Source organism: Pararge aegeria, chromosome 15 (genome assembly GCF_905163445.1).
Source record: "Pararge aegeria chromosome 15, ilParAegt1.1, whole genome shotgun sequence".
Taxonomy (NCBI): domain Eukaryota; kingdom Metazoa; phylum Arthropoda; class Insecta; order Lepidoptera; family Nymphalidae; genus Pararge; species Pararge aegeria.
In genome coordinates this window covers 14,262,723-14,285,351 of record NC_053194.1, presented here as the reverse complement: position 1 = coordinate 14,285,351, position 22,629 = coordinate 14,262,723, and the positions used below count along the sequence as shown (strand labels likewise).

Genomic DNA, 22,629 nt, shown 5'->3' with positions numbered 1-22,629 from the left:
CCTTTGGTGGTATATAATCATTAATCTGTGGTTGTATGTATTTTTGAATAATGTGAAAATAATAGATATTGATAAACTTAAATCATTTACGATGTTTTCTATTTGACCAAGTGATTAGTGAAAAAAGCCATCAACATGTCGCTTGAAATACCGTTAATGAGTACGGACGAGGTGATTATTTTTACAAAACTTTTGTGACGTGAACGGCGCGATTTTTCTGCAGTTTTTAAATGTCAATAGCGTAACTAATGTCTTAAAATTGGAACAGGTGATAGAGCTTGATCCTGTGCAACTGCCTTCCGGGGATGAGGTGCTTAGTATACTACAGCAGGAGCGCTCTCAACTCAATGTCTGGATTAATGTTGCAGTAAGTTGCGAATAACCTATAAACATTTTAAATATCTATTATACATGACCTGACCAATACAGTTAATCAGTCCTAGTGGTCCTCCCAGTCTGGAGTCTACTGTTTGACCGAGTAAAAAGTATTCACACACACACTCTGTATTCTGCATCTTGATTCAGAGGTGGAATTTCAATTCTTTATGCCATTAAAATACCTCTTTCTTATACTAAATTATATTAGTTATTTAATGTGTCTATCTATTTGTTTCTTTAATTTTGTTTGTAATTCCTACTGCAGTTTAATTAGGTACATGTAGAACCAGATGATTTGGTTCAATCTGTACTGTCCTGCAACTTTGTGCAATTTCTTGTTTTGCCCTACATCATTGCATTGCGTTGATGATGTGAAAGCATGTTTTGGTGTATGCTTAGATCAATAACATCTGATAATAATTTTTAACTAAGGTTTGCAGTGTTGAAGCAGCTTGGTGGTCTGAACTCTATAACCCTTTCTTATGAAAGAGGTCTGAGTCCAGCAGCCTTAAATTAACTAGGGAAACGATTATAACATTTTCCCAGCTGTGTGACCAGGGGTTTTTTGGGTTAGCAGGATAGGTAGAGCAGGAAGGTATGGTAAAATGGAAAAATATTGGACCTATATGTGTAGGTATAAGTTATTTAAAAAAATTATAGGCTAGACAATGCTTTAGTGCATATAGGAACAACATGCCACTTCTTTTGCCCTGTTTGCAATTTTTTTTCAATGTATATTTTTATATTATTTTAGCTTGCCTATTATAAACAAAAGAAAATCGATGACTTCCTCAAAATTCTGGAGGCATCCCGCGTGGATGCCAACATTGACTATAGAGACTTTGAACGGGACCAGATGCGAGCCCTGGACATGCTGGCCGCTTATTATGTCCAGGAGGCAAACAAGGAGAAGTCGAAAGACAAGAAGAAGGAACTGTTTACCAAGGCAACACTACTTTATACCATGGCTGATAAAATTATCATGTATGATCAGGTAAATGCTCATCATATTTTATAATTGCCTGTGTCTTGTCTATATATATTATGTCTTGTGTATAGTTTGACAAATTTGCTAGTCTGTAATTTGAAAAATGTTTGTCCAATTACTGCTGGTCTTGATGACATAACCAACCAACAATCCAATAATACCGCACAAACTTTTGTTTCTAAAGAATTTTAAATAATCATCATCCACTATAAGTATGGGTTATGCTCTCTGAATGAGTAGGGTTTAGGCCAAAGTCCACCACGCTGGCCAAGTGAGGACTTGTACATCTTTAAGAACCCTACAGAAATCAGTTAGGCATGCAAGTTTTCCCATAATGTATACTTGCATCATTAAAGCAATGTAAGCACCATTATTGCCTAAATTGAAGATATGCATAACTCTAAACAGTTAGGAGTACTTTAAAGCTTTTACATTTTCAATATGAACGAAAGTTATTGCGACTAGTGTTTGGTGATATGCAGGATTATGGTTTTTAGTGCATTCGGTATAATCACGATTTGATGATTTTCAATATGCACATGTTATCACAATATATAATATTTCTGTACAATATATAATTATTAACAAGTTTTTTTATAATTTCATTTGTGTTTTTACCTACACTTGAAGGAATTATAAATTTTATAAATTTAAAATGCATATAAATATTTTCCGAGCCGAAACAATTTGTGAGATTTTGCCAGAGAGTTGCAGGTTCAAATTTTTATATACATTTTGAATTTATTAAATATTAACAAGTTTATTTTTTAAGAACCATCTCCTTGGACGTGCCTACTTCTGTCTTCTGGAAGGTGATAAGATGGGTCAAGCAGATACACAATTTAACTTTGTACTTAATCAATCACCGAACAACGTACCTTCTTTGCTTGGCAAAGCTTGTATAGCATTTAACAGGAAGGACTATAGAGGAGCATTAGCATTCTATAAGAAGGCCTTAAGAACAAATCCAAATAGTCCAGCTGCTTTACGACTTGGAATGGGACATTGTTTTATGAAACTGAATAATCAAGACAAAGCCAGGTATTTTTTTTTTTATTGGCCTATTCTTTTAGTATTAAGTTTCATTAAGACAATATCTTATTAAACTGAATGCATGTTATGGTTCAAATGAAGTCAATACTTTCTTTAATTTGTTGAAGAAAACAATTACCACCTAAATCATGTATATGTTAATAAAATTAACTATAAAAATGTAAAGGAGTTTCATAGTAAGACGAGAATTCATAGAAGCTGAGAGGTGGCTCTCAGCTTCTATGAGGGTTTGTGGACTTTATTGGTTATGATCACATGACCCGGGTATCAAATTAAAAAAATTTAAACCTTGTTATGTAATGTTAGAATAGGTTAACCACTAGACCTTCAAGGCAGTTTTGTGCAGTTAAGGATATATTTAAATTTCACTGTAAAATTGTCTATCAAATGAAGTCCTAATTCTGAATGTTTGTTTTAAGGATGGCCTTTGAAAGGGCTCTACAACTGGACCCACAGTGTGTTGGTGCATTGGTCGGACTCTCAATACTAAAGCTGAACCTACAAGAGAATGAATCTAATAAGATTGCTGTCATAATGTTGTCTAAGGCCTACGCGATTGATCCAAAAAATCCTATGGTGCTAAACCATTTGGCTAATCATTTCTTCTTTAAGAAGGTAAATTTTCTTTTTCTCTTTATATTGGCATGCAAATTAAAAGTCATTTATTGCATATTTCCATTGCTCTGAAAAAAATACCTTAAATTTTTTTCTAGGTTATTAACCAAATTCAAGAAGAAATTATAATTTGGATTAATAATTGGTTTGAAGCTTTTTTTTTTTATATTCAGGCATAACTCTGTTATACATAAATTTGCTAAATTGATTTTTCAATTGAAACGAGTTTACTGGCGCATTAAAATTTTATACAGATCTGATGATGAGTTTTATAGTCAGACAATTGAACTCATCAAAAAATTAAAGCAAATTACAGATTGCTCGCATAAATATGCATTGTTTAGGCAATCTGCTAACATCATGCCTGTACACTTGAAAATGTTTATGAAGATATTGTATTCATTAAATCTGGGTACTCCCACATTTTTTATTAAAGTTTGAAGTAGTTGCCAAAGATAGTATTTTGGAATAATTTTAACGTTTCTTATAAGTCAAAGTCAAAGTCAAAAATATCTTTATTCAAGTAGGCCCACAGGTGGCACTTTTGATGCGTACATAAGAATTACACGGTAGTGAGATGATGGCGATAACCACATTCGTAAACTTAAAACTAAAGCTACGAGGGTTCCAAACGCGTCCCGGTCTAAGAAGAAGCCCACAACAAACTTAGCCGGGTGTTTTTTTTTTTTTTTTTTTTTTTTTTTTTGTTATCGCCATCTCACAATGTAATTTTAAATTATTAGAAGAGCAACCTGGTTAGAGCAATAATTTACACCCAAGCTTTTTTATCGTTTACGTAGTCTTTTATACTATAATAGGACTTTTCTATAAGCTTACGTTTAATACAAACTTTGAACTTATTAAGAGACATCTCCAAGATGTCAATTGGTAGTTTATTGTAGAATTGTATGCAATTTCCTTTAAACGAATTATGAATTTTATGTAACCTAGTATATTGCACTGTAAGTTTATTCTTACTTCTAATGTTTAAATTATTGCAGTCACATTTTTTCTTAAATTTAGAAATGTTTTTATGGACGTACATTAAATTTTCAAATATATAGTACCTTGACTGCCTTGTTTGCTTAATAGATAGCATGGTTAACAACAAATCACGAAGTTCTGGGTTCGAATCCCGGATCAGGCCAAAAATTGTTAGCCATTGGTTATCTCTGTTAGGATGTCAACCCCCGAGCCTCGGAGAGCGCGTTAAGCTGTCCCGTTTATTATAAAAGCTTGTGACAATAGTTATTAAAGCCCACCAACCCTCATTGAAGTAGCGTGGTGGGTCTTTAAAACTGTCTCTCCTATATATACATGTATATATAAAAAAAAACTCCCCGCTAAGTTTGTTGTGGGCTTCTTCTTAGACCAGGACGCGTTTTTAACCCTCGTAGCTTTAGTTTTAAGTTTACGAATGTGGTTATCGTCATCATCTCACTACCGTGTAATTCTTATGTACGCATGAAAAGTACCACCTATGGGCCTACTTGAATAAAGATATTTTTGACTTTGACTTTGACTTTGTCTATGGAAGAGGAGGCCTGTGCCCAGCCGTGGGACTTCAATAGGCAGTGATGATGGTAATGACTGTATTCGGGCTCATCTGAGTATTTCTTGTATCTTCATACCAGGACTACAGCAAAGTCCAGCATCTTGCACTACACGCATTCCACAACACGGAAAATGAAGCGATGCGGGCGGAGAGCTGTCACCATTTAGCGCGGGCTTTCCACGCACAAGGCGATTGCGTGCAAGCATTCCAGTACTACTACCAGGCTACGCAGTTCGCTCCACCTAACTTTGTGCTACCCCATTACGGACTTGGACAGATGTATATTTATAGGGGTGACACGGAAAACGTGAGTTTCACATGGATTATTTTTAAACAAGATTTTGCTCGCTTTCTCGTCCGCATTTTTATCGTCTGTTTGTTACGATATAACAAAAGATATGTGTGTGTACATTTACAAGTTATAATTGTGCCAAATTTCATCAAAACCGATGCCGTAGTTAACTGAAAATGGTAACGAAAAATATACAAGCTGACTCACATTCGCATTATTAATTTAGTATGGATGCAAAGATACAAAGCAGTGACGTGATTTTATGTCAGATAGATTGAATGATGGTTCCAACGGAAGAAATCCAAACTGTTATATCTCATTTTATTTAAAAGCCAGAAGAGATTTTTATCATGCCAAAATAAAACTATTTATAAGTAATATAATTGTAATGAATAATTATACGGAATGGTCTATTTAAATGTTTGTTTATTTGTCGGTCGTTATGTTTGGCCCAATCATTGCACAAATCTTGCAGTTAATATAAAATAGCACAACTTTATAAAAGTGAAATGAAAGATTATGCTGAGCACATACAAACTCTGAGTTCGGTTTACAGATCTCATCTCAACCTTAATTAGATAAAAGATGTATGCTAAACCTATGAGTAGTTTTTCACAAGCAAATACTGACTTTGTTATATAGATCTCATGTTAGCTTTAATGCCAATTAGTTTTGAGTTTTGATATTTTAGGCTGCACAATGCTTTGAGAAAGTGCTAAAGGCTCAACCAGGGAACTATGAAACAATGAAGATCCTCGGATCCCTCTACGCCAACTCCCCCTCACAGTTACAAAGGGACATAGCGAGACAGCATCTCAAGAAGGTCACTGAACAGTTCCCTGAAGATGTGGAGGCTTGGATTGAATTGGCTCAAATATTGGAACAAAATGATTTACAAGTAAGTAGCCTATCTCTTTCATAGACAAGAGGGATTGCTTTGACCTTACATGCTTATACAGTACAACAACATAACATACTCTCCTTAGCCAAGCAAAAACATAAATTTGAAATCTCAAGGTTAGTCACCAATGGAGCTACAGATACGGGTCAAAACCGTTTATACAAAGAGATTTTTTGATTCATCAAGGAACTTTTGATGCGTACTTATAAATTATTCCATTATTTTCTTTATTTAATAAATAGTTGACAAAAGAGCAAGCAGGTAATTTGATCTTAAGTTATTAACATATAAACATCTGCTGCTAATCCTTTACCGGATATTAAAAAATGTATTTATCGGCTCAAGGCCGATAAACAAATTTCTTTTTTTTTTCATTCCACTACAAGTTAGCCCTTGAATGAAATCTCACCTTGTGGTAAGTGATGATGCAGTCAAGATGGTAGCGGGCTAACATGTTAGGGAGTATGGTAGACATACCCCTGACAGGTTTCTACTCGACATCGTACCGGAACACTAAATCGGTTAGCAGCACGTCTATGTCGGTAGGGTGGCCACGGCCAAAGCCTCACACCAGACAAACTTCTTAACAACCGTAAATGGTAGTTTTGATGGAACAAAGTAAATGACCCACAATTTACTAGTGCGAGGAAAAAATTATCTGTCCAGATGGCGGGGAGGCAATTTGTTTCTATAGCGTGAGGTCTGAGGGTTGATTTTCTTAAATACAGTGATGGTGATAAATTAAATCCTCAAGTTAAAACTGAGGTTACAAAGGTTCCTAATAGTCCCTCCAAGTTTATCTTATTGTTATTGTTGAATGCAGGGTTCACTTAACGCATACACAACTGCGATGAAGATTCTCAAGGACAATGTAAATGCGGACATACCGGCCGAAATATTGAACAACGTCGCAGCCCTACACTATCGCCTTGGCAACCTGCCTGAGGCCAAGAAATATCTCGAAGAAGCACTAGAGAGGTAAATAAAGGTTACTTTCTACTACATCAAGATGCTTCACCCGTGTGGACTGTTTACATATTTACTCCATTATTATTCTGTCTTGTTTGTTGCTTATTATGTGTCGCCTCAACCGCTGCAGCTATATAATAATAATACTATCATCATGGTCATCATCATCACCACCACCATCACCACAACCATGACCACCACCACCACCATCACCACAACCATCACCACCACCATTACCACCACCACCAACACCATCACCACCACCACCATCATCATCATCATTCATCATCACCACCACCATCACCACAACCATGACCACCACCACCACCATCACCACCATCACCACAACCATCACCACAACCATCACCACCACCACCAACACCATCACCACCACCACCATCATCATCATCATCATCATCAATCATCATCACCATCATTAACGTCATCATATAATCCCAATACAGGGCACAGGTCTCCTCTCAGAATGAGAAGGGGTAAATCCACCATGCTGGCCCTGTACGGATTGTTGGACTTTAAACGCCTTCGAGAACAAATAATAATAATTTATTTATTCCATCTTTTTTATTATTCCTTAAATATTAATAGTTTTTGAGGTTCTAAAAAAAGAACGAAATGCAATTTTTTTTTCATGTTAATTTGTTAATAATACAATTGCCAATTTTAGTGCTAATAAATGCTTTCGATACATTCTCTACACGGCATTTTAAATTAAATGAGCCGTCCAGAATTAACACGTGTTTGAACTATTTAACTACACTAAAAGTTGATACGTTGAACTTGGCGATTCAATAGAATGTCGTATTTATGTTTTTAGGGAGAAGGTAGATGCGGAGACCTTGGACGCACAATACTACAACTCTATCGCGGTCACCACTATGTATAACCTGGCGAGGCTCAACGAAGCGCTGTGCGTTTACAACAAAGCCGAGAAACAGTATAAGGATATCTTGAAGGAGCATCCGAACTATATCGACTGCTATTTGAGGTAAATATCGTTGCAAACCACTCGCTCGGCATTGCCTTATTGTATAGTCAAAGTCAAAGGCAAATATTTCTTTATTCAAACAGGCACATAGATGGCACTTTTGATGCGTACATTACATGTAAAATATGACATAGAAGTGAGTTTTTGGCGATAACTAAATTCGTCAACTTAAAACTAAAGCTACGAGGGTTCCAATCGCGCCCTGGTCTAAGAAGAAGCCCACAACAAACTTAGCCGGTTGTTATTTTTTTTCGTTATCACCATCTCACATTGTCATTTAAAACTATTAATATAGCCTTGTATTGAAAGTTCAAGGATTTAAAAACAGGGTTAGCGGGCGAGTAAAGTTTTAGTGGAGACCCTAGGGGCTTTTATGATTTGAATAAGGAACATCGAGAACGGCGTATCTGAATAAATCTGTTTATTCTAGTATTGTTATCTCGCTCTAACGTATGATGGCGTCCCTGTCACTCACCAAAGTGAATCGCGAACCATAGAGTCAGTGGCGTGCATAGAGGCTATGCACAGAGCATGCAAATGACATAAAATGAATAAAAACTCCAGGACGAGTTATAAATACTAAAGGGTAGGCTTTTTATAACTCTTACAATGCCTATCCTTAAGTTTTTTATAACTTGTTTCGAAGGTTGTTTTATTTTATACTCTATTATTCTCTATGCAGTGCATTATGCGCATGCATGCGCATATGGCGTGCATACATGCATACAATCTATACATACAATCTATACTCTATGCACGCCACTGCATAGAGTATAGATTGTAATTAGTTTTTTATGGCCTAGCGAGGTGTGAAAAGTTGAGTTAAAGGGTCAACTTAGGGTTACAGCTGCCTTCGTTAAGCCTGTCACTCAGGATTCTAGCTGCATTGTTTCCTTTAATTCTGCGAAATTCGACTGTGTAACCATTTTTATCCGCTAGCGTGGAAAAGTTATTCGTAATATAGTCTTTTGCCGTCCGCTTTGAACACAAGGGTTTTCGTTTTATACTATAAATGTGTATGAGCACAATAAATTGCTGGGCAAAAAAGAATGTGATTTGCAACTGATTCCTTTGGACTTGATTTTGTTCAAACTTTGTAGATATTACATTGAGAACCGATGACAATACACTATTTTGATGAGATTATTCCATTTTTCAATTTGCAAAATAAGATTTTTGTTAATTAATATAAAGTAGAAATTGGTTTGGTTTTTTATACCATTTTTAATTTTTTTTCATCTTTAGGTTAGGCTGTATGGCCCGTGACAAAGGTCAAATATACGAAGCGTCCGATTGGTTCAAGGAAGCTCTGAAAGTTAATACCGAGCATCCAGATACCTGGTCATTGCTGGGTAACCTTCACTTGGCGCAGCAGGAGTGGGGACCAGGGCAGAAGAAGTTCGAGAGGATCTTACAAAATTCTACTACATCTAACGATGCGTACTCATTGATTGCTTTAGGTGAGTAGGACTATTCGAATTATCTAATAGGTACTCTTATTAAGACATTTGTAGACTCGCAAACTAGTGGTATCTTCGCACAGAATTAAGAACATACAGAACCCTCATTCAGCCGTTATTACATGCAGTGCATTGTGTCCCCAAAAAACGTGAAAACTCACAAACTCATAAACACGCATTTTCCCCATTTTATGGTAAACGTTTATAACTTTAGAGGTAAAATAATGATTGTCTATATTATGAAAATTAAGCTTAGTTTGCTATACTCCGCGAAAAGCAGGAGAATCTGTGTGGTGTAATTTAAAATTTCTTCAATCTTTATACTCCACACCAAACAGATCTTCGGCAATGTACCCTTTACGCACGTTTCGCTCCAAAACCGCAGCATCCTCAGGAGATGTTGACTTTACAATGAATAATCTTAACAATTATTCTTCTATAATACACAATAATCCTCGTTCAATTATAAATTCTAATTGTAATATTAATACAGTTGGAAAACATTTAAATAAATAATAAATATAATACGACAATACACACATCGCCATCTAGCCCCGAATAAAGCGTAGCTTGTGTTATGGATACTAAGATGACTGATGAATATTTTTTTGAAAAACATGTAACATAAATACTTATAATAAACATCCAGAAACTGAAAAACATTCATGTTCATAACAACCATTTTCCAGTTGTGGAAATATAACCTACAGCCTTAGACTCAGAGAGCAGGGTCGCTGCCCACTGCTCCAATCCGCCGGCTTTAATATTAATATAAAAATATACAATGAACAAAAACCTATAACTAGGGTATCATTAAAAAAACTATAGTTTCGTTGATAAAATTAATATTTGTCTATGATAAATGCCAGCATTATACACGAGGGAATCGAGAGCGGTTGCATGACGGCATAGAAGCGCGACATGCCGGTGGCCGTGACGGCAGACGTTCGATTTCAGAATGTATTATTCTATCCCGCAGGTAACGTATGGCTACAGACGTTGCACCAGCCGTGCCGTGAGAAAGATCGCGAGAAGAGGCATCAAGAGCGAGCGCTGGCGATGTACAAACAGGTTCTCAAGAACGATCCCAAGAACATCTGGGCGGCTAATGGAATCGGATGTGTTCTAGCACATAAGGTGAGATAAAGAAATCTATGAGTATTCCAAAATGAGATTCAAACAATGTATACTGTTATTAAATTTATAATTAATAAATAAATAAATATAAATATACTACGACAAAACACTCATCGCCATCTAGCCCCAAAGTAAGCATAGCTTGTGTTATGGGTACTGAGATGACTGATGAATAATTATATGAATACCAGACACTGAAAAACAAATCTATGAGTATTCCAAAATGAGATTCAAACAATGTATACTGTTATTAAATTTATAATTAATAAATAAATAAATATAAATATACTACGACAATACACACATCGCCATCTAGCCCCAAAGTAAGCATAGCTTGTGTTATGGGTACTGAGATGACTGATGAATAATTATATGAATACCAGACACTGAAAAACATTCATGTTCATCACAGAAACATTGTCCAGTTGTCGGAATCGAACCCACGGCCTTGGCTCAGAGAGCAGGGTCGCTGCCCACTGCGCCAATCGGCCGTCAAATTGTTATTGAATTCTTCGAAGCGAAAAAATATTGAAGAGAAGATATTTGTGATTATAAAACCGATGTGTAAAACCAAGTATGTTTCCTTAGAGCTGTATAATCGAGGCGCGTGATATATTCGCACAAGTGCGCGAGGCCACGGCGGATTTCCCAGACGTTTGGATGAACATCGCCCATATATACGTCGAGCAGAAGCAGTACATCAACGCTATACAGATGGTGAAGTATTTATAATCTATTTTTCTTTAGATAGTTGAATTGTAATGTTATCCTCAGGTTGTCTATTGTTCTGAAGAAACTAGCACGAATTTATCCTAGAAATTAAACCGAATGCACCTTATTACCTTAAGGTTTCAAGAAAACCGGAGACAAATGTATATTGAATCTCAGAACATTATTTTTTTAGTATTAATATGACTTAATGTCTAAATTTTGCATGTTGATGTATTAACAGAATATGTTGGAACTTTATATCCTAAACACCAATAACTTAAAAATTACCCATATTTAGCAAAATAAATATTTCATTTCGTTTCATTAAACTTAACAAATTAGTAACTTATACAAACTGTCCTTAAGGATTTTTTTTTTAAAAGCTCCTTCACTGACGCACTCATAAATTCAAATTCAAAAAAACGTGCGTGTACTTATGTACACGCTTTAGAAGTTATACTTCTTTGGCGTAACAAGATAAAAAACTTTTCAAAATATTTATCTTTCGCCTTAACCTAGAGTTTTTAGAAAAAACAACACTAACAAGAAAAAACGTATTTAATACATTGAAAGTTAAATTTTAACGCATTATCTAGTTAAATAAAGTTTATTTAAATACCACAAATAAATACATATTGTGAATACAGTTGTCAGTTCTCACGCAAACAAACGTAGATGTCCTTACATTTACTTTGTTGACTATATACCCGGCTAAGTTTGTTGTGGGCTCTTCTTAGACCAGGGCGCGTTTGGCACCCTCGTAGCTTTAGATTTAAGTTGGCGAACAAAGTTATCACCATCCCGTTACAATTATGTAAACAAATATGTATGAACGCTTCAAAAGTGCCTGTGATAGGCCTACATGAATAAAGAAATTTTGAATTTGAATTTGAATTTTGAATTTGAATTTTTAGGTAATTTTAGGGTGTCGGTTTTTTGTGACGGGGTTCACCGTAAAAATTTACTCTTATCATTCCCAGCAACACCACTTTCTGCATATCTGCTTTCTGCCAGTGAGCTACCACGGAACCCCAGTCGCCTTAGATATTGTCCTAGGCTAAACAATTCGCAGATATTACGATAGGGATTGTTTCAGTGGACAGTTTTTATTATTCATTCATTTATTCATAATTGCTTGTGTGTCACAAGCAATTAATTGTAACTACATTCATTAAAATAAAATTATGTGTTAGAATTACAAATTCTGTCTAGTGCCCTTACAATAATCAATTATAGGTGTATACAGCATTATCGTTGTTATCTCCGGTCACAATTTAAAAAAAAATTTACACACCTGAATAAGTATCTAACTAAAGATTATTAAATATCCCTACTAATATTATAAATGTGAATGTAAGTTTGTTTGTTACGCTTTCACGCGAAAACTACTCAACCGATCTTCATGAAACTTTTTTACACATATTCTTGAAGGTATTAGAAATAATGTGGTATACTTTTCATTGAAAAAAAAAATTACGTAAAATAAAAAAATGTTTGTGAAAAAATCTAAAAACCTCATATATGAATATAGGTGTAGATTATGTAGCAGTACGCTGCCCCCCAAAATTACGCGGGCAAAGCCGCAGGGCACATCTTGTAATAATATAAATATAAATTAAGCTCTTATAACAGATTTATTAGTAATATTAAATTAAAATAATATAAATTATTGTTATATGATCTTACATTCCAGTACGAGAATTGCATTCGCAAATTCCGTATGCACCACGACGTGGAGTGGCTGACGTGGTTGGCTCGCGCGCAAACGTTCGCGAGCCGTGCGCGCGTCGCACGCACCGCGCTCCTCAAAGCGCGTAGAGTCGCCCCGCACGACACCTTCCTGTTGTACAATACTGCGCTCGCATTGCGTCGTTTGGCCGCGCACGTGCTAAAAGACGAACGCTCCGAGCTCAAGGTCGTGTTGCGCGCCGTACACGAACTTCATGTTTCGCATAGGTGAGTGAATTATTAAAGAAATCTATCTACTTCTGTTCAAGTAGCAAAGCATGCCGCTCCGCTTTCATCCCGAGATAGAAAAATAATTGTTAGTAACTGTATAACTGTATCTGTAACGAAAGGTGCAGAAGTGGGTGGGATTGAGTATACGCTTTTATAATATGATTCCTGAGGTAATTTTGGACCTACCAATGCATAAGTTAAAAGAATGTGTTGAAACACATTTATTACAGCGAGGTTATTATACAATTGATGAATTTCTTAATGACAAGGTTGCTTGGAAGCATCCGGCTCCGCTTTCATCTCTCACAAGATAGAAAAATGAATTTTGAAAAGATATACTTAATGTAAATTATTGATATTGGAAAAGAGCAACTGCTGAGTTTCTTGCCGGCTTCTTCTCGGTAGAATCTGCCTACTGGACCGGTGGTAAAGTCACTACACACCGACAGACTTGACGTTTCAAATGTGCTTATATTAGGCCTACTTGAAATAAATGTATTTTGAATTTTTGTTTGTTTCTGTTAGTGCTGTGGTCATGCGTTTGGGTTAGAGGCTAGATTCCCGGCAGAGGGCAATTTGTGTTTTGTTTTGAATTTTTTTATCATTATTATTTTTATTGAACATTAAAATTTGTATCTATAGAATAGTAAATAATATTTCAAATATCTAATATCCACCCTGTAGACAAAGATGTGTCGCTACGCGATTTTACGTTCCGGTACGATGGCACGTAGAAACGTGACGCATACCTTAAAAAAGTTACAGGAGTCACATGATTTTCATTATTCGTGTTGGGCTGTATCTGATTTCTTGCAGTCAAAACTATCGCAGTGGTTTACTCAAAAACTATTAGGTTTTCAGTTAAACAGATAAATCTTAGAGACAGTACATAATGTAGGTACCTCTAAAGCCTGTGAACTATTAATTCGTTTTTCATTTACACGTTGTATGTATCAAGGTCATCTGTTGATCTTCGATAAACACACTATTATTGACGGCCGAGTGGCGCAGTGGGCAGCGACCCTGCTTTCTGAGTCCAAGGTCGTTGGTTCGATTCCAACAACTGGAAATTGTTTGTGTGATGAACAGGAATGTTTTTCAGTGTCTGGGTGTTAATCTGTATGTTATAAGTATTTATGTATATTATATTCATAAAAAAATATTCATCAGCTCTCTTAGTACCCATAACACAAGCCACGCTTACTTTGGGGCTAGGTGGCGATGTGTGTGTTGTCGTAGTATATTTATTTATTAGTATTTATTATATATTATCCTTCAGATATTTCACGCGGCTCTCTAACGTGGAGGGCGTAGAGGGCGAAAGGACCGACCATCCAGAAGGTGAAAAACGCCCGAACGAAACTTCAGCAAACGCTGCGGCGTTAGAAGCACGGACGTGTGCCGATCTACTGTCGCAGGCGCAATGGCACGTGACAAGGGCACGTCGTCAGCACCAAGAGGAGTTGGAGTTGAGGGACCGCCAACGCGAGCAAAGGGAGGCCTTCCGCAAGCAGCAGGTATGTGAAATTACAGGTAATAGATGTATTATAACACCAACAGGCTCATTGGCACGACGCGACGTTAGCAACAATAGGATTTATTGGTCGACAATGCGAGAAATGGAACGTATCTGCACGCAGTAGGTATGTGCCGTCAAAGGTAGCAGTTCTCATATAGTAGACTCAATGGCACATGGCAAGAGCACGACGTAAACAATACTAGCTGCGAGATCGACAGCACAAGCAAAGGAAGGCCTTCCACAGCCAGCGGGTATGTGACGTTACAAGTAACAGCTATATTGTAACAGGCTCAGTGGCGTGCACTTCATACATGCACAGAAGCACTGCCTACCCTAAAACTTTTGTACAACTCATGAATGCGAAGGATTTTTTCCATTTTGAGGCATCTTCCTGCTTACCCTGGTAAAAAACCCTGTGCACGCCACTGAACCGGCTCATTGGCACGACGTAAGCCACACTAAGATTTATCGGTCTACGATGCGAGCAAAGGAAGGTGTCTGCAAAAAGTAGGTATGTGACGTCACAGATAGCAGATCTGATGAAGCAGGCTCAACTGCACAAGGATCCATGATACAGGAATCCATAATCTTTTTCATTTCTAAGTTATAGTTTCCTTTTAGGATTTATTTTAGTTGTCAATATTTTTTCATGGTTATATTAATTCTTATCTCTGATCTGAGATCTGTTCAGCTTAACTGAACTCGTAACGAAAAGTAAAACACGTCTATATCCTTAATTTCGTTAGAGTTGCTGTTAGCATCGAAAGAGATCTGTTCAGCTTAACTGAACTCGCAACGAAAAGTAAAACACGTCTATATCCTCAATTTCGTTAGAGTTGCTGTTAGCATCGAAAGAGATCTGTTCAGCTTAACTGAACTCGCAACGAAAAGTAAAACACGTCTATATCCTCAATTTCGTTAGAGTTGCTGTTAGCATCGAAAGAGATCTGTTCAGCTTAACTGAACTCGCAACGAAAAGTAAAACACGTCTATATCCTCAATTTCGTTAGAGTTGCTGTTTGCATCGAGAGATCTGTTTAGCTTAACTGACCTCGTAACGAAAAGTAAAACACTTCTATTCCCTCAATTTCTTTAGAGTTGCTGTTAGCATCGAAAGAGATCTGTTCAGCTTAACTGACCTCGTAACGAAAAGTAAAACACGTCTAGTCCCTCAATTTCGTTGGAGTTGCTGTTTGCATTGAGAGATCTGTTTAGCTTAACTGAACGTGTAACGAAAAGTAAAACACGTTTATATCCCTTTACAGGAAGACGAGCGCAAGCGCCGCGAGGAGCAAATGGCCAAGAGCTCGGTGGAGATGTCGCAGAAACGGCAGGAGTACATGGAGAAGACCAAGAACGCGTTGCTGTTCGCGGACATGCCCAGCGAAAGCAAAAGCAAGGGGCGCGGTCGCAGGCGGGACGAGTACGTGTCCGACTCGGGCAGCGAGCCTGACAAGCCGCGGGAAGAAGGGTATGACCTCCATTTTCTATCATAGCGTCATCATCACGTGGCGCAACGGTGAGCGCTGTGAATTTAAGCAGCAGGTCACGGGTACAATTTTGCTCTGGTCTGGCTCTGGTGGGAGGTTTGGCCGTGGCTGGTTACCACCCTACAGACAAAGACGGCTCGTCTTTGTCTGTAAGCGATTTAGTGTTCCGGTGCGATCAAAAAACATCACACATCACATTTGACCGCCGAATGGGGCAGTGTCTCTGAGTCCAAGGCCGTGGGTTCGATTCCCACAACTGGACAACATTTGTGTGATGAACATGAATGTTTTTCAGTGTCTGGGTGTTTATCTATATATTATAAGTATTTATGTGTATTATTCATAAAAATTATTCATCCGTCATCTTAGTACCCATAACACAACCTACGCTTACTTTGGGGCTAATTGGCGATGTGTGTATTGTCGTAATATATTTATTTACATAACTAAAAATGGTTAGTGGTGCGTGCTGGGATTCGTACTGGACCTCCCGAAAGTAAAGTCGAGCTCTGCCACTAATGCTCGTTTTCACTAAACCTAGTGATCGGCATCCCTTAATGGATGCCTAGAGATTTAGGTAAAAAAAACTCTTATAATGCCTTAAGCCGTCTTAAGTTACGACATAACCGATTGAACGGATATAAAGTTTAGGGGACTTGACTTTAGGCCTTAAATTTCATACGTGCATAATATACATTAAGGTTCTGGATCTGGTAAGCCGCGGTGCCCTATTACACTGTTCACTCACAAATTTTATAGAACTAATCTCGGCCACCACTCCTTAATACATAGGCTAAGTAGATTGTATAATGAATTTAGTGCTAAAAGTGAGTGCAAGGATTTGTTAAACGATACATTTAAAACTAAAATTATTAAAACTTTAGTTCCTTAAATATTAACATTGGTAATGTAAGTTTATATTTCTGTTCAAATTTTATTATTATTATATATATATATATATATATATATATATATATATATATATATATATATATATATATATATATATAATAATGCTTGTATATAATTGAGTTATTGTACATAATAACCAGTACATGCTGTGACTACCTATACGTGAAATTATGTGACATCAGTAACCTAAGGCTAGCTTTATTCATAACTATAGTACATGTAATTTTTTTGGTAGTCGTAATAAAAATAAATAAATAAATAACATAGAAATGTTAGAGGTGTTTGCTGGGATTCAAACTCGGCCCACCGAAAGTAAAGTCGCAGTCCTACCCACTGGACTATGAGGGTTAATACAATGTGCAACTGCTTTGTCACGCAGTCGGGAGCCAAAACAGCGCAAGCGCAAACGCGAGGCAGGGGAAGGTCGCAAGGGGGGTAGGAGCAAGAAACGAGATCGCGGCAGCAACAGCGATAGCGATGCTCCGCGCAAGAAGGGACGCAAGAAGGTAAAATATATTTTTCTTTAATAATAATTTTCTTTTTATCTATTAACTAAACTTGGAAGAACCCATAATATAAAATAATAAATTATTTCATCTTCGTTTCTGATACGAACTTTAAGGATCTGGAATGCCCTTCCATAAGTACTTGTTCTTTATAAAAACTACATCCGATTTTAAAAATAACAGCTTAGTAATATCTGTTGAACTACACTTTAATTGTCAAAGTCAAATATTTCTTTATTCAAATAGACACTCATTCAATAGACATGGCACTTTTGATGCGTTGATTATACACAAAGTGTGATCCTACGTGATGCTGTAAAAGCAAAAATAACCGCGGACGAAGACGCGGTCAACAGCTAGTATTATATAAATGCTAAACTGTGCCTGTTTTTTGTGACATATATTCGTCTCAACGGCGGCACCAATTTTTATAATAGCTCGCAGACAGCGTTAAACCTCAAATGCGGGTTTAATTTTCTTTAACTTGACAGTAGTATGTCGATATCACATTCTTAACAGCACTGCTAACGTTATAATGAATAATGGGATGGGAGATAAAAATAAAAGCAAATGCATTTTTCGAATGTTTTCTGAAATTTGGCTGGGCTCAATTATTGAAGTCCAGTGATTTTATATTTCATAAAACTTTAAACTATCAATATTTGAATTGTCATTATATTCAGTAACCAATGCGTGTATTTTTTTGCAGGGAGAAAAGGGCATCGGGCGACGCGAAAAAGCCAAGATGGCCGACGACAAACTCAGCCAAAAACAACGAGCGAAGATCGTCTCCAAAGAGACAATCTCGTCATCAGATTCAGATTCAGACGCCGGCGGCCGCAAATCCCGTAGCCGCAGCCGTAGCCGTAGCGGCAGTCGTAGCCACAGCGGCAGCCGCAGTCCACCAGCTAACAAGGGCCGCAAAAGAATTATGTCCGCATCGGATAGTGACAAGTATGTACAATAGACTTGATGACAGTTACAAACAATCGGTAAAATGTAGAAGCATACGTTAGATATCTTTTATACATCAAAATCGCTAAGACATTCCATTCCCAGTGCAGCCTTCGCAACGCGCTTTGTATGCATTTTGCTAGAGGGGCTAAGCGTATACACAGAGGGCTTATAACGTACGTATACAATACAATAATGGCTTCAGAGAATTGTTGGGGCTGCCACGCTTCTGCGGTGCATCAAAAATGTTTGCGGAGAATCACGTTGATGACTTCTACGCAATCATGAGAAAAAGATCTGCATCAATGATGAGCAGAATGCGCGGAGGCTCCAACAATTGTTTGAAAATATTAAACAATAAATGGGAAAATCCCTTTATGGAGCTGGGAACCGGGTTGGTACACACTCACACACCAAGTGCTCAAGAGGGTACTTACCGTTAGGAGATTCCTAATAATTTATCATTTATAGGTTTGGCTAATTTAAGATTATTAATATAGTAAATAAGATAATTGTTATTGTTGTAGCTATGGATTTTTATCTGAATTAAACGTTATTATTATTAGTATAAGCACCCACAGACATGCCAACTTCGACCCAACCCTAATCAACAAAGACGCAGCCGTCAATGACTTGTTAGTTATCCGACCGATCGTCATACGTCGGGACTAGTGCGAGATATAATGACAGGAAACGAAATTCAAATATACTATGTTCATCGAATGATATATGATGCATGTATTATGAAAAACGTATTTTTATTTAGAAATGTTAGAAATAAAGGTCAACAATGAATGTTGACCTTTATCATACGAATCAACTAGCAATGCGATCTCAATTCTTCCTTTAAGAATACTATTCTATAGGATAGGAGCTGAGATTGATGGATATCAAATTATCTTTCAAATTTATTTAGACATCCATTTACTGACTTGGGTCAACATTAAATATTGGATAGAAGCAGGCGTTACTTTGCGGAAATCCAAAATTTATTATGAAAATTAAGCTTCGTTTGCTATACTCCGCGAACAGTTCCTTACGCACTGGACTGTTCGCGGAGTATAGCAAATAAAGCTTAATTTTCAAAATATATTGGATGTTACACAATAATTGTCATTATTGTGTAACATCTACAACGGATTCTTATAATCTAAGGAACGGTGACAACTGTATTAGTTAAAAACTGTGTTACAGCTATTAACGCCCAATATCAACGCCGATTATATTCGAAGATAGATTATTATTTAATAAAAATGGAAATTCTAGCGATACGCCATGCCAGGTAAAACGCTGAATTCAACGCCACGTCTATATAAACATAATTACCGCTTGAAATTCGAAAATCTTAACGTGCATCGAGTATTTTGTGATTTCAAACTATCAATTGCAAAGTTTTTGTTAGCAATACCAAAATTAACAATCTTTAGCTATGGAACAAAGACTTACTAAAGCTCTAATTTACCTATGACGTCACGAGTGCGGCCATGACACCCGGCGTGCGTTTTGTAAGGAATATTTTTAACCAGTGGAATAAAAAATAACTTTTAACTAATTGCTGCTTCATCTTTCAGATCTCGTTCCAAGAGTCGTTCTAAATCACGCAGCCGATCCCGTTCTGGCTCAGCGAAAAGCCGCTCCAGATCTAAAAGCTGTTCGAGATCAAAAAGTGGATCGCGTTCCAAGAGCCGATCAAGATCTAAAAGCCGTTCCAAATCTAAATCCAAGAGCCGATCGAGGTCGAAAAGCCGTTCAAGGTCGAGATCTAAAAGCGGATCTAGATCGAAGAGTCGGTCGCGATCTCGCTCAAGGTAGATATTATGATTATGACTTTTTAAGTAACATTTTTTCCTTTATGTATGTTCGAGCATAACTCCGTAATTAATAGACCTATTTGAATTATTCTTATTTTGTTTAAAGCTGTTTATTCCCATTTAAATTTCATATGAATCAGATTAAGAGTTTCGAAGACAGAAAACTCTTCAAAAATTAACAGCATTACAACGACGATTAATGCTATAGCACAAATACGCATTGTTAACGCAATCACACAACATCACGCGTGCACTTTCGAACAGGTTACACAGATGTATTCTGTATTGATATACACCCAACTATTCTAAAAAAGACTTAATCGCCGAATTAGCGCAACCAACAAATAAAATGTGTTCCAAAAAAGGTTAATTTAAATATACAAATGAAGCTTCTTTTGTAAAATATATGATTTGTCAGATACGCTAATTCGGCGATATGGGCTCGATATTTTCGCTACTGGAAGCTAGTTGTTGCACATAGTATTCCTGCATAATTTATACAAAACTTTATTTAATTTTTCGTTAGTATTACATTTATAAGTGTGTTTTTTTCGTTAAAAAAATTCTATGTTAATTTTACAGGTCTAAAAGCCGTTCTCGATCAAAGTCAAAAAGCGTTTCAAGGTCTCGTTCGAGATCCAAGAGCGGTTCCCGAAGCCGCTCCGGTTCCCGCTCGCATTCCGGTTCGAGATCCAGATCCGGTTCCCGAAATTCGAGACCGGCCACTCCCGAATCTAGGAAGTCTATTTCTGCGAGTGAAGATGAAAATTAGTTACTATTGTAAATACTGAATAGTAAATATGCTTAGTTAAAGTTATATGCTGATCGTGGAGTACGCACGCGCCGACGGCAATGTAATTCTCAAGTACTTATAATGCGACTGACGTCATCAGCAACTGTATGAATTGAATATTGGCGTATGTCCCTTATGTGCTGGAATCAATCGCATTACTTTGAAACATCCACACAATGCTGATGACGTCAGTAGCATTTCAAATATTAAAGAGTGCGTTGTGTGACTTAAGGCTAACGCACACAGGTGATTGCAGAACGTTTTAACTTTACCCAACGTCAACTACTAACTAGTAGCAACAAGATACAGATTTCAATTGAGTTTAGAAATTCCGTCTAGTCCGGCTTCGGCCGTGGCTGGTACCGACAAAAACATGTCGCTACGTCGCTACAACGTTGATCCGATCCGGGAATCGAAACAAAACCACGTGTTCCGTAGTTTATTATTAGACTAACGAGGCAGTTAATTATACCTCAAAGCTTAAGTTCTGCATCTAAAGTCAGGGTTACTAGCAGAACATATTCATAAAAAATATCGGAACAGAATTTACGACTCTAAAATAAGCAGCTTTAGGTTCATTTTTACTTGACATTGTAGTGATTTTATAGCCGTGTTCCGGTCTGAAGGGCGTTGTTGCCGGTGTAATTACAGGCAGATGAGGCTTAACAAAACCTTGTCCTACGCATGCCCTGGGAAGTTTTGCTATGTTTATAGGCGATGAGTCTCCACATACCATCATCGGAACTCACTGGAAATTGCGTAGAAAATGTATGAACTTTTTAATAAAAAAAGTGGCTGCCAAGATACAGACAGACAGACAAATATGAAAAAAAAACTTCAGTATCGATTATAGAAGGCCCTTCAATTTTAATGCGAGATGCGTTTGTTTTCTAGTTCATACCTCTGTGGTATTTGAGTTTGTTCTGTTTCTTCTTATGTATTTGCTTATACGTTTGGTTTCTTCGGTTTACTAACGTCTGCGTAAAGTATTTTTCGTAAAGTTATTAGCTAGCAAATAAAAATTTGCAATACTTCCTTTCTTATTAGTGACATGTAATTTTTTGTAGTATTTTACTTATTAATTTTCAGTTTTCCTTCTTGTATCATAGTTTTGTGAAATATATCTATCTACTTGTCCTGTTATTTATAAGATAATAAAGATATTATTAACATAAATTGTGTTATTTTCTTATTAGTCTAATGGGCTCGGAACACAAGTTTGTGTGCCAGTGCACCCAAAGCAGCAGTCGTACCTTTTTTTTTTTCTTTATTAGTTAGACCTGCATTACCTGCATTTTAATTGTCTAAAAGCACCTAATTACGTGCATACAGCTGCTGCGAGATAAAAGGTTTTTAATAGTGAAGTATTAAAATTAATTGAACATTTAGAATTAATCCCACTCATATACTAAACGATTATATATCTGACTAACTTTACACTTTTACATACTTATAAACTGGCCATTTAGAGCTTAGATTTATAACAGACTTCTAAAGAATGTTTATCCAGGATGTAATAAATAAATATTTCAATTTATTTTTTTTGATTTGGGTGAAATAAATTAAACAACTCGCTTGAAAACATTGTATATTTCCCGAGCCTAGATAGTATGAGACACA

General features: G+C 36.8%; 1 protein-coding gene across 1 annotated transcript; it reads left to right on the top strand.

The window, feature by feature from the left end:
- Positions 1-135: 135 nt before the first annotated feature.
- Positions 136-22,131, top strand: LOC120629719 (RNA polymerase-associated protein CTR9 homolog). The gene is made up of 19 exons (XM_039898720.1): positions 136-171; positions 269-367; positions 1,133-1,372; positions 2,139-2,407; positions 2,839-3,034; positions 4,669-4,896; positions 5,573-5,779; positions 6,606-6,760; positions 7,587-7,757; positions 9,003-9,217; positions 10,197-10,354; positions 10,943-11,071; positions 12,759-13,021; positions 14,304-14,541; positions 15,809-16,014; positions 17,325-17,451; positions 18,161-18,405; positions 19,977-20,213; positions 20,799-22,131. The coding sequence occupies exons 1-19, from the start codon at positions 136-138 to the stop codon at positions 20,986-20,988; spliced, it is 3,609 nt and encodes a 1,202-aa protein (XP_039754654.1). The 3' UTR covers positions 20,989-22,131.
- Positions 22,132-22,629: the final 498 nt, after the last annotated feature.